The sequence below is a fragment of the Brachionichthys hirsutus genome, chromosome 8 (genome assembly GCF_040956055.1).
Source record: "Brachionichthys hirsutus isolate HB-005 chromosome 8, CSIRO-AGI_Bhir_v1, whole genome shotgun sequence".
Classification (NCBI taxonomy): Eukaryota; Metazoa; Chordata; class Actinopteri; order Lophiiformes; family Brachionichthyidae; genus Brachionichthys; species Brachionichthys hirsutus.
Genome location: NC_090904.1, coordinates 330,611 through 340,028, shown reverse-complemented (window position 1 = coordinate 340,028; position 9,418 = coordinate 330,611). Strand labels below are relative to the sequence as shown.

At 51.4% G+C, this 9,418-nt stretch overlaps 1 protein-coding gene across 2 annotated transcripts; it reads left to right on the top strand.

Annotated features, from left to right (window-relative positions):
• The first annotated feature begins 742 nt into the window (after positions 1-742).
• Positions 743-8,943, top strand: stat2 (signal transducer and activator of transcription 2). 2 transcript variants are annotated; one of them, XM_068742391.1, is made up of 20 exons: positions 743-910; positions 996-1,074; positions 1,433-1,512; positions 1,593-1,744; positions 4,187-4,345; positions 4,421-4,510; positions 5,214-5,273; positions 5,359-5,379; positions 5,463-5,556; positions 5,670-5,717; positions 6,064-6,147; positions 6,231-6,329; positions 6,430-6,565; positions 6,870-6,922; positions 7,053-7,138; positions 7,225-7,361; positions 7,541-7,729; positions 7,812-7,866; positions 8,005-8,081; positions 8,368-8,943. In XM_068742391.1, exons 1-20 carry the CDS (start codon positions 848-850, stop codon positions 8,607-8,609), a joined length of 2,004 nt encoding a protein of 667 aa, XP_068598492.1. In that variant the 5' UTR covers positions 743-847; the 3' UTR covers positions 8,610-8,943. The 2 variants fall into 2 exon arrangements, with proteins under 2 accessions (XP_068598492.1, XP_068598493.1); XM_068742392.1 differs by having other exon boundaries at positions 7,932-8,081; positions 8,368-8,500.
• Positions 8,944-9,418: the final 475 nt, after the last annotated feature.

Sequence of the window (9,418 nt, the reverse complement as noted above, 5' to 3'; positions counted from 1 at the left end):
CGTGTGTTTCAGCGTGTGTTTCAGTGTGTTTCAGTGTGTGTTTCAGCGTGTTTCAGTGTGTGTTTCAGCGTGTTTCAGCGTGTGTTTCAGCGTGTTTCAGCGTGTGTTTCAGTGTGTGTTTCAGCGTGTGTTTCAGTGTGTGTTTCAGCGTGTGTTTCAGCGTGTTTCAGCGTGTTTCAGTGTGTGTTTCAGTGTGTGTTTCAGTGTGTGTTTCAGTGTGTGTTTCAGTGTGTGTTTCAGTGTGTTTCAGCGTGTGTTTCAGTGTGTGTTTCAGCGTGTGTTTCAGTGTGTTTCAGCGTGTGTTTCAGTGTGTTTCAGCGTGTGTTTCAGTGTGTTTCAGTGTGTGTTTCAGCGTGTGTTTCAGTGTGTGTTTCAGTGTGTTTCAGCGTGTGTTTCAGTGTGTGTTTCAGTGTGTTTCAGCGTGTGTTTCAGTGTGTGTTTCAGCGTGTGTTTCAGTGTGTGTTTCAGCGTGTTTCAGTGTGTGTTTCAGCGTGTTTCAGTGTGTGTTTCAGCGTGTTTCAGCGTGTGTTTCAGTGTGTGTTTCAGCGTGTGTTTCAGCGTGTGTTTCAGCGTGTTTCAGTGTGTGTTTCAGTGTGTGTTTCAGTGTGTGTTTCAGCGTGTGTTTCAGCGTGTGTTTCAGCGTGTGTTTCAGTGTGTGTTTCAGCGTGTGTTTCAATGTGTTTCAGTGTGTGTTTCAGCGTGTGTTTCAGCGTGTGTTACTTTGGGCTCAGAGTGGGCTCAGGCCCCTCCCCCATGCAGCTCGACCTTCTTGCTGGAACGCCGATCCAGGATCAGATTGTTCTTTGCTCCGTCTCAGGTCCAACAGTTACAGGTGGAGGAGCAACCCATGGAGGTCAGCAGCCAGCAGGAGGTCCAGCGTAGAATGTCTGGCCTCAGGAACGACGTGCAGGTGCCGGTCGCTTTGTGCGATTCTCTAGTGTTCTCTTTCGTGGTTTTACGGCCCCCCCTTTGTTCTGTGTCCGCTTGGCTTTCAGGGCATGGAACATGCGATGGTTTGTCTCGAGGACCAGCAGGATGAGCTCGACTTCAAATACCAAACCTACAAGATGGAGGGTGAGCGGATGAAGAGCTCCTGGTGGCTTTTACATGCTATGCGTGGCTTGGGTGATGCCCCCTCTCTTGAATGACGCCCCCCCCCCCTCTCTTGAATGACACCCCCCCCCTCTCTTGAATGACGCCCCCCCCCCCTCTCTTGAATGACGCCCCCCCCTCTTGAATGATGCCCCCCCCCTCTCTTGAATGACGCCCCCCCCCTCTTGAATGATGCCCCCCCCCTCACTTGAATGACGCCCCCCCCCCCTCTCTTGAATGACACCCCCCCCTCTCTTGAATGACGCCCCCCCCCTCTCTTGAATGACGCCCCCCCCCCCCCTCTCTTGAATGACGCCCCCACCCTCTTGTCCCTCCCCAGCTGTAGCAGACGAGGCCTTGAAGAAGGACAGAACGAGCCTCTTCCAGGTACTCGTCAACAGACTGAACGAATGCAGAAAGGTGAGGCGTTTAAATAAATCATTCTTATTCCTCCCAGAATTCTATTCCTATTTTGTTTTCTCCTGACGTCACTTCCTTAGTCGACACTGTCAGACCTGCAGAAGATCCTGGACCAGACTAAGGACCTGGTTGACGTGTTGGTGGGGAAGGAACTGGTGGAGTGGAGGCGGAGGCAGCAGAAAGCCTGCATCGGTGCGCCGGACGACGTTTCCCTGGACCAGCTGGAGAAGTGGTCCGTTTGTCGCTCGTTACTATTGCTGTCGGTAAACGGAGCCTCGGTATCCGTAGGTCATCCGTAGGTCATCCGTAGGTTGTCCGTAGGTCATCCGTAGGTCGTCCGTAGGTCATCCGTAGGTCGTCCGTAGGTCGTCCGTAGGTCGTCCGTAGGTCGTCCGTAGGTCATCCGTAGGTCATCCGTAGGTCATCCGTAGGTCGTCCGTAGGTCGTCCGTAGGTCATCCGTAGGTCGTCCGTAGGTCGTCCGTAGGTCGTCCGTAGGTCATCCGTAGGTCGTCCGTAGGTTGTCCGTAGGTCGTCCGTAGATCGTCCGTAGGTCGTCCGTAGGTCGTCCGTAGATCATCCGTAGATCATCCGTGGGTCGTCCGTAGATCATCCGTAGATCATCCGTAGGTCGTCCGTAGATCATCCGTAGGTCATCCCTAGGTCATCCCTAGGTCATCCGTAGGTCGTCCGTAGGTCGTCCGTAGGTCGTCCGTAGGTCGTCCGTAGGTCGTCCGTAGGTCATCCGTAGGTCGTCCGTAGGTCGTCCGTAGGTCGTCCGTAGGTCGTCCGTAGATCATCCGTAGGTCGTCCGTAGGTTGTCCGTAGGTCATCCGTAGGTCATCCGTAGGTCATCCGTAGGTCGTCCGTAGGTCGTCCGTAGGTCATCCGTATATCATCCGTAGGTCGTCCGTAGGTCGTCCGTAGATCGTCCGTAGATCGTCCGTGGGTCGTCCGTAGATCGTCCGTAGATCATCCGTAGGTCGTCCGTAGATCATCCGTAGGTCATCCGTAGGTCATCCGTAGGTTATCCCTAGGTCATCCGTAGGTCGTCCGTAGATCATCCGTAGGTCGTGCGTAGATCGTCCGTAGGTCGTCCGTAGGTCGTCCGTAGGTCGTCCATAGGTCGTCCGTAGGTCGTCCGTAGATCATCCGTAGGTCATCCCTAGGTCATCCCTAGGTCATCCCTAGGTCATCCGTAGGTCGTCCGTAGGTCGTCCGTAGATCATCCGTAGATCGTCCGTAGGTTGTCCGTAGGTTGTCCGTAGGTCGTCCGTAGATCATCCGTAGATCATCCGTGGGTCGTCCGTAGATCATCCGTAGATCATCCGTAGGTCGTCCGTACATCGTCCGTAGGTCATCCGTAGGTCATCCCTAGGTCATCCCTAGGTCATCCCTAGGTCATCCGTAGGTCATCCGTAGGTCATCCGTAGGTCATCCGTAGGTCATCCGTAGATCATCCGTAGGTCGTCCGTAGGTCGTCCGTAGATCATCCGTAGATCATCCGTAGGTCGTCCGTAGGTCATCCGTAGGTCGTCCGTAGGTCGTCCGTAGGTCGTCCGTAGGTCGTCCGTAGGTCGTCCGTAGGTCGTCCGTAGGTCGTCCGTAGGTCGTCCGTAGGTCATCCGTAGGTCGTCCGTAGGTCGTCCGTAGGTCATCCGTAGGTCGTCCGTAGGTCGTCCGTAGGTCGTCCGTAGGTCGTCCGTAGATCATCCGTAGATCATCCGTAGGTTGTCCGTAGGTCGTCCGTAGATCGTCCGTAGATCATCCGTAGGTCATCCCTAGGTCATCCCTAGGTCATCCCTAGGTCATCCCTAGGTCATCCCTAGGTCATCCTAGGTCATCCGTAGGTCATCCGTAGGTCATCCGTAGGTCATCCGTGGGTCATCCGTAGGTCATCCGTAGGTCGTCCGTAGGTCGTCCGTAGATCGTCCGTGGGTCGTCCGTAGATCGTCCGTAGATCATCCGTAGGTCATCCCTAGGTCATCCCTAGGTCATCCCTAGGTCATCCCTAGGTCATCCGTAGGTCATCCGTAGGTCATCCGTGGGTCATCCGTAGATCATCCGTAGGTCGTCCGTAGGTCGTCCGTAGGTCGTCCGTAGATCGTCCGTAGGTCGTCCGTAGGTCGTCCGTAGGTAGGTCGTCCGTAGGTCGTCCGTAGGTCGTCCGTAGGTCGTCCGTAGGTCGTCCGTAGGTCGTCCGTAGTCGTCCGTAGGTCGTCCGTAGGTCGTCCGTAGGTCGTCCGTAGGTCGTCCGTAGGTCGTCCGTAGGTCGTCCGTAGGTCGTCCGTAGGTCGTCCGTAGGTCATCCGTAGATCGTCCGTAGATCGTCCGTAGGTCATCCGTAGGTTGTCCGTAGGTCATCCGTAGGTCGTCCGTAGATCGTCCGTAGATCGTCCGTAGGTCATCCGTAGATCATCCGTAGGTTGTCCGTAGGTCGTCCGTAGGTCATCCGTAGGTTGTCCGTAGATCATCCGTAGGTCATCCGTGGATCGTCCGTAGGTCATCCGTAGATCATCCGTAGATCATCCGTAGGTCATCCGTAGGTCATCCGTAGGTCATCCGTAGGTCATCCGTAGGTCGTTGCTAGGATGTGCCTCGACCACTAATCCTAGTCCTGCTCTTTAATTGTTGGAGTTCAATGAACCTTTTTGCTCTTCTTTCCTGTTCTGAAGGTTCACTTGTGTGGCAGCGTACCTTTTCCAGGTGCGGGATTTTCTAAAGAAGCTGGAGGAACTGGTTGGGAAGTTGTCCTACGCCAACGATCCTGTCAACGCCCAGAAACCCGCATTACAAAGGAGAGCAGATGCGCTTTTAAGAGACTTACTCAAGAGGTCGTTCTGTTTTTGTGCTCTTTGATGTTTCCGTGTGAAATAGTCCTTCATGTTGTCTGGTTTCTTTTTGCGCAGCGCCTTCGTGGTTGAGACGCAGCCATCCATGCCTCAAGGGAAAGGACCTCAGGTGCTCAAAACAAGTGTCCAGTTCTCTGTTAAGACCAGGTCAGTCTGCCGCGCCAGACGAACACCACATTACCATAAATGCACCCTAGCTTACTATAAAATAGGTTCAGCGTAGAGATAGACAGTATACCGTTAATGCAATATAAAGAGAAACTGTCATTCCAGAGCATCTTGATCGCCCCCTGGTGGCTGGTTGCAGTATCGATCACAAACACCGTGCTAGAAGATGGCCCTAAGAAAAATCCGTTGCGTCAAATAGATTTACCCAAACTCTGATTCTCATGCTGATCGCGTCTCGTACTTTTCTGTAACGTGGTTTAATGTGAAATCCTACGCGACAGTTTAACCCTCCTCACGGATGAGTTGGGTTTAATCTCAACACTAGTGCTCCTGTGTTCAGTCCCCGCTGGACAGAACCTGGTCCCGAACGATGTCCCCATTGTGAGATGGCATGACTTCTGTCCAGGAGGTTTAGACTTTTTCTGATTATTAAATTCAAGGAAGTAATATGTGACCATTTTCATAATGAAATGTAGTATCTTTAATATCAGAATTATTCTTTGGCAGTGTGATCAGGAAGAGACCAATACATTTGAAAGTGTGCAGCAATACAAAACGGACTGCTGCATTAGAACCAGGTTCTGGTTGGCTGTTCGTCCTATAAAGGGAATGTGTAACATGGTCCGAATGATCTCATTCGTATTCACTGTCAAGCATCTGCATAAAGAATCTTACATTTCAGACTCCTTGTGAAGTTTCCTGAGCTGAACCACTCCATGAAGGTGACTGTGTCCATGGACAGGTGAGATGAGTTCACCTCACTGTGCACACAGCACACATGCAGCCTTTAGTTCTTACTTCAATTGTTTTATCCACTCTGAAACTAGGAAAGCTCCCAAGATGAAAAGGTATTTGTTTCTGGGTAACTTCAGCTTCAGCATAAATCAAACATGCTGTGTTGAAGTTAAACATTTGCTGACTGTATTTGTAGATGTCGCCGTTTTAACGTTGTGGGGACCACAACAAAGGCCTTGAGCATGGCTGACGGTCAGAGGGGAGGCATGGTGGCGGATTTTAGACACCTGGTAAGAATCAAGAACAAGATGAAAAGCCTGACTCCAGTTGGATTAAAGCAGTGGTTCTCACTCAGATTGTAAAACCATTTGTGACTATTTTTGTTCCTATTATTTGTCTGTAGACACTGAAGGAACAGAAGTCTGGCGGCAGCGGGAAAGGAGTCAATGATGTGAGTTGAGTTTGGCAACGCTGAAGACGTGGAACGTCTACGAGAGGAACTTAAACGGCGCCCTAATATTACTGAGAAGATTCGAGGGGATGGTTCTTCAAAGGCACAAACGTGACGTTCACAAAATGAGAGCAGTCTGCAGACGTATATCGGGGTACTTGGGTGGGTGTGTGTATGCGTTTATAGTAAAGATATTGATTACGTGAGATGGTTTCATAGCGTTAAATCATCCCGTGTTTGTTGTTTTCTCTGAATATCCTTTATCATTTACGTTTGAAACTTTCGGTCCGTATTTAACTCTTTGGACTGAAGCGTGAGTCGGTGATCCGTCTGTGCCTTTTGACAGGTTTCCTTTAGTGTCACTGAGGAGCTGCACATCATCCTCTTCGACACGGTGTTTGAGCTGAGAGGCTTGTCCGTTGAGCTGCAGGTGAGAGCTGCTCTCTGCTGCTTGCCGTGTGGCATTAGCCTAAATGCCCTCTGACCCAAAGCTCTACAATGGTTTTATTTTAGAGCTCCTCCCTCCCGGTCGTCATCATTTCCAACACTTGCCAACAGCAGAGTGCCTGGGCCTCGGTGCTCTGGTTCAATATGGTCAGTCAGGACGCCCAGGTACGACCCGCGGTACGACCCGCGGTACGACCCGCGGTACGACCCCGGCCGTGCAGCGGCTCCGTGTGCTTAACGTGTTGACGTGCGCCTGCTTCTGCAGGACGTCATGTTCTTCGCTGGCTGTCCTGCAGCCACGTGGCCCCAGTTTGGGGAGATGCTGAGCTGGCAGTTCCTCTCCGCCTCCAGACGCCGCCTGGATGCCGAGCAGCTGGAGATGATTGCGCACAGACTCTTTGGTAAATCCTGCCTTCCTGATAACTCCATCGATTATATCTTATGTGAGTCAAACATCAGGAAAGCAGTGGCCTCATTTAGTCACAATTTACACAGAAAATAAATCTGCTAAAGCATTTTTAGACTGATTGAGTTTATATTTGAAGCGGAACTAGTATTAAAATGTATTTCCATTCTCTCCGTGTGGTTCAAAACGAGGATTAGTGTGTACTTTGTACACACACTGCATATTGTGTGTGCCTACTATCTGCAGCCTCCTTTACGGTTCGTCTCGTGATCATTTAAACCTTCTTTTCCGTCCCACAGGCCGGAGTCACAGTTACGATACCTGCTTAGTCACTTGGTCAAAGTTCAGCAAGGTAAGAATCCTGAAGCGCGTCCAGCACACCTCAGTCGACTATAGATGTCAGGGGGGGGGGGCGCCACAGCCCCCGACCTCCGCAGCATGGCTTGTTTTTGATGGGCGTCTTTTCCACCCCCTGGTGCTAGGAGAACCTCCCTGACACTTTCTGGGTGTGGATGGATGGCATCCTGGTGATGGTGAAAACGTACCTGGAAGGCCTCTGGAGTGATGGGTCTGTTTTCTTTACGTTTGTCTTCTACGAGTCCGACCCAGGGACAATGGAGGACGACTGTTCCCTCCCTCCACTCTGTTCTGCAGCCACATCATGGGCTTCGTAACCAAAGAGAGGGAGCGAGCCCTCCTGAAGAGGAAGCAGAGGGGCACGTTCCTGCTGCGCTTCAGTGAGAGTGTCATTGGAGGAATCACCTTCTCCTGGGTGGAGCTCAGCGACAGCGGTGAGAGGTGGCGCTGTGTTAGTGCTGTTGCCTCACAGGAAGGAGGTTCTGGCTGTCCTTTAGTCTCTGAACCAGCTTGTGGCCGACTCCTTATTCAATGATCAGTGATTATAAGCAATCGATGGACGTACATTATGAGACAAACAAGCTTCTTGCTCTCTGTTTCACATCTCTTTTAGGTAAACCCATTCTGCAGACAGTCCAGCCCTTCACCAAAGCTGACCTTTCCCAGATCCCCCTACCTGAAATAATTAGGAACTTCCAGATCTTACAAGCCGACAACATCCCAGAAAACCCTCTGGTGTACCTGTACCCCAACATCCCTAAAAACCAGGCTTTAGGAAAGTACTACTCGGAGAAGACTGGAGGTAAATGCCCGACTGCTCTTCATGTTTGTTTCACATTGGATCATTTCGATGTTGCACATGAGAAACTGTGGTTTTCTTCCAGATGACAGCCCTTACATAAAATACATCAAAACCAAGCTGGTGTTTGTTTCAGAGAAGTAAGAACGTGATTATTATTTTGGCCGCTTTGCTAGTTTTTCTTCTAACTGTACTATTTCTGCAGGGTCATAACTAAAGTGATTGATCTACTTATCAGAAGCACTGGTCCCACATTGTGTTTGTCCTTGGCCATGCAGGGACACGGTGGAGGTCAGGCCCTTCCTGCCCCCGGACACGGAGCAGCCAGTGGGCGGCCTGCGTGGGGGGGCGGCTGGTGAGTCGTGGCTGTCTTCATTATAGCGCACAGATTCTACCTGTGACGCGTGAGCGCTGTGAAACGCTGAATCATCAGAATGACATCATGAATTACAGAGATGCGATGACTGTTATATTTTATTCTTGTAAATGGTTGAGGTGCGATTATGTCCCCTTGCATTGATCACACTTCAGTTAGACGAGCGGTGGAACGTCCTCGGACTCTAAACGGACTTCGGAACCAGCCTTTAAGGACGTACGTTTTCGGGTAGAATTGAACGTCCTCTCCTCTCCTCTCCTCTCAGAACAAAGCGCTCTTCCTCTGGACTCCCTGCTGGGGGTGCAGCACCCCGACCCCATGCTGTCTGGCTCTGTGGCTGCCCCCGAGCAGGACTTGCTGATGTACCTCAGCGACCCCAACCCATTTGCTGAGTCCGCTTGCCTGCGCCGTGAGCAGGGTCTGTCTGACTTGTATTTCCAGGAGCTCGGCTGCCTTCCGCCGCTGTGTGAGAATGTCCTGTCTTTGGATCAGAGCCACCGTCTCTGAACGCGACCTTTGATAAGACTCGCGTGACGTCGAGGGCGGGCGGCGTGGTGGCGCCGTTGCCTCGCAGCAGAACCGTTCCTTTCTTTGAGTTCGTACGCATGTACAGACAATTGGAGAACCCACGTAGAGAACATGCCCACTCCGCCCCGATGGGAATCCAATGCGAGGCAACGGCACTACCCGCTGCACCACCCAAAATGATTGACTGTTTAAAGATGCCAGATAACAGACGCTGCATCACGTCCCGCCAGCCTCGAGGCCTCGGCGATCACGCATGAAAAGATTTGTCCGTTTGGGTTCTGTTTCTGAAAGCAAATAAAAGACGACCAATTTAAACTGCAGCTCTTTGATCTGTTTCTACCCGTCTGATGAAGCACTTAAATATTGTACTTTAACTTATGTGCTTTTATATTAAGGGTTTGCAACCAATGAAAGTGACTCGTATTACAAATCTACTTTCATATGAACTGCAGCTGGATGACTGCTGGGGAGTTTGAAGTTAGCCGGTGTCATGAATCGGCTCACTTAACTCTTTGAGTGCCATTAACGTCTAAAACGTTTCACTGACATTGAGATCTGCCTCTTCAACGGCCAGTAACTCCTGATGCAGGAAGAGGCTCGAGTCTCTCCTTTCGTGGGTTCAGTGTGTGCCGAGTCAGTGAGGAGTCCGAGGACTATTCTGCGGGTCTCTGCGAGTTCAAGGTGAAGCGTGAGTCTAACTCGTCTTTGCTGCCTTGGTGTGAAAGCCTCTCATTGGTTTGTTTCCTCAGCAGGATGTTTGACGGGGAAGCCCCGCTCGATGTGGAAAC

Bases quoted from the DNA above. Each gene is read 5' to 3' on its own strand.
- stat2 (XM_068742391.1), top strand. From the start codon at position 848: ATGGAGGTCAGCAGCCAGCAGGAGGTCCAGCGTAGAATGTCTGGCCTC. The intron at 1,075-1,432 runs GTGAGCGGATGA...GTCCCTCCCCAG, and splicing joins CCAAACCTACAAGATGGAGG to CTGTAGCAGACGAGGCCTTG. The intron at 7,730-7,811 runs GTAAATGCCCGA...GTTTTCTTCCAG, and splicing joins CTACTCGGAGAAGACTGGAG to ATGACAGCCCTTACATAAAA.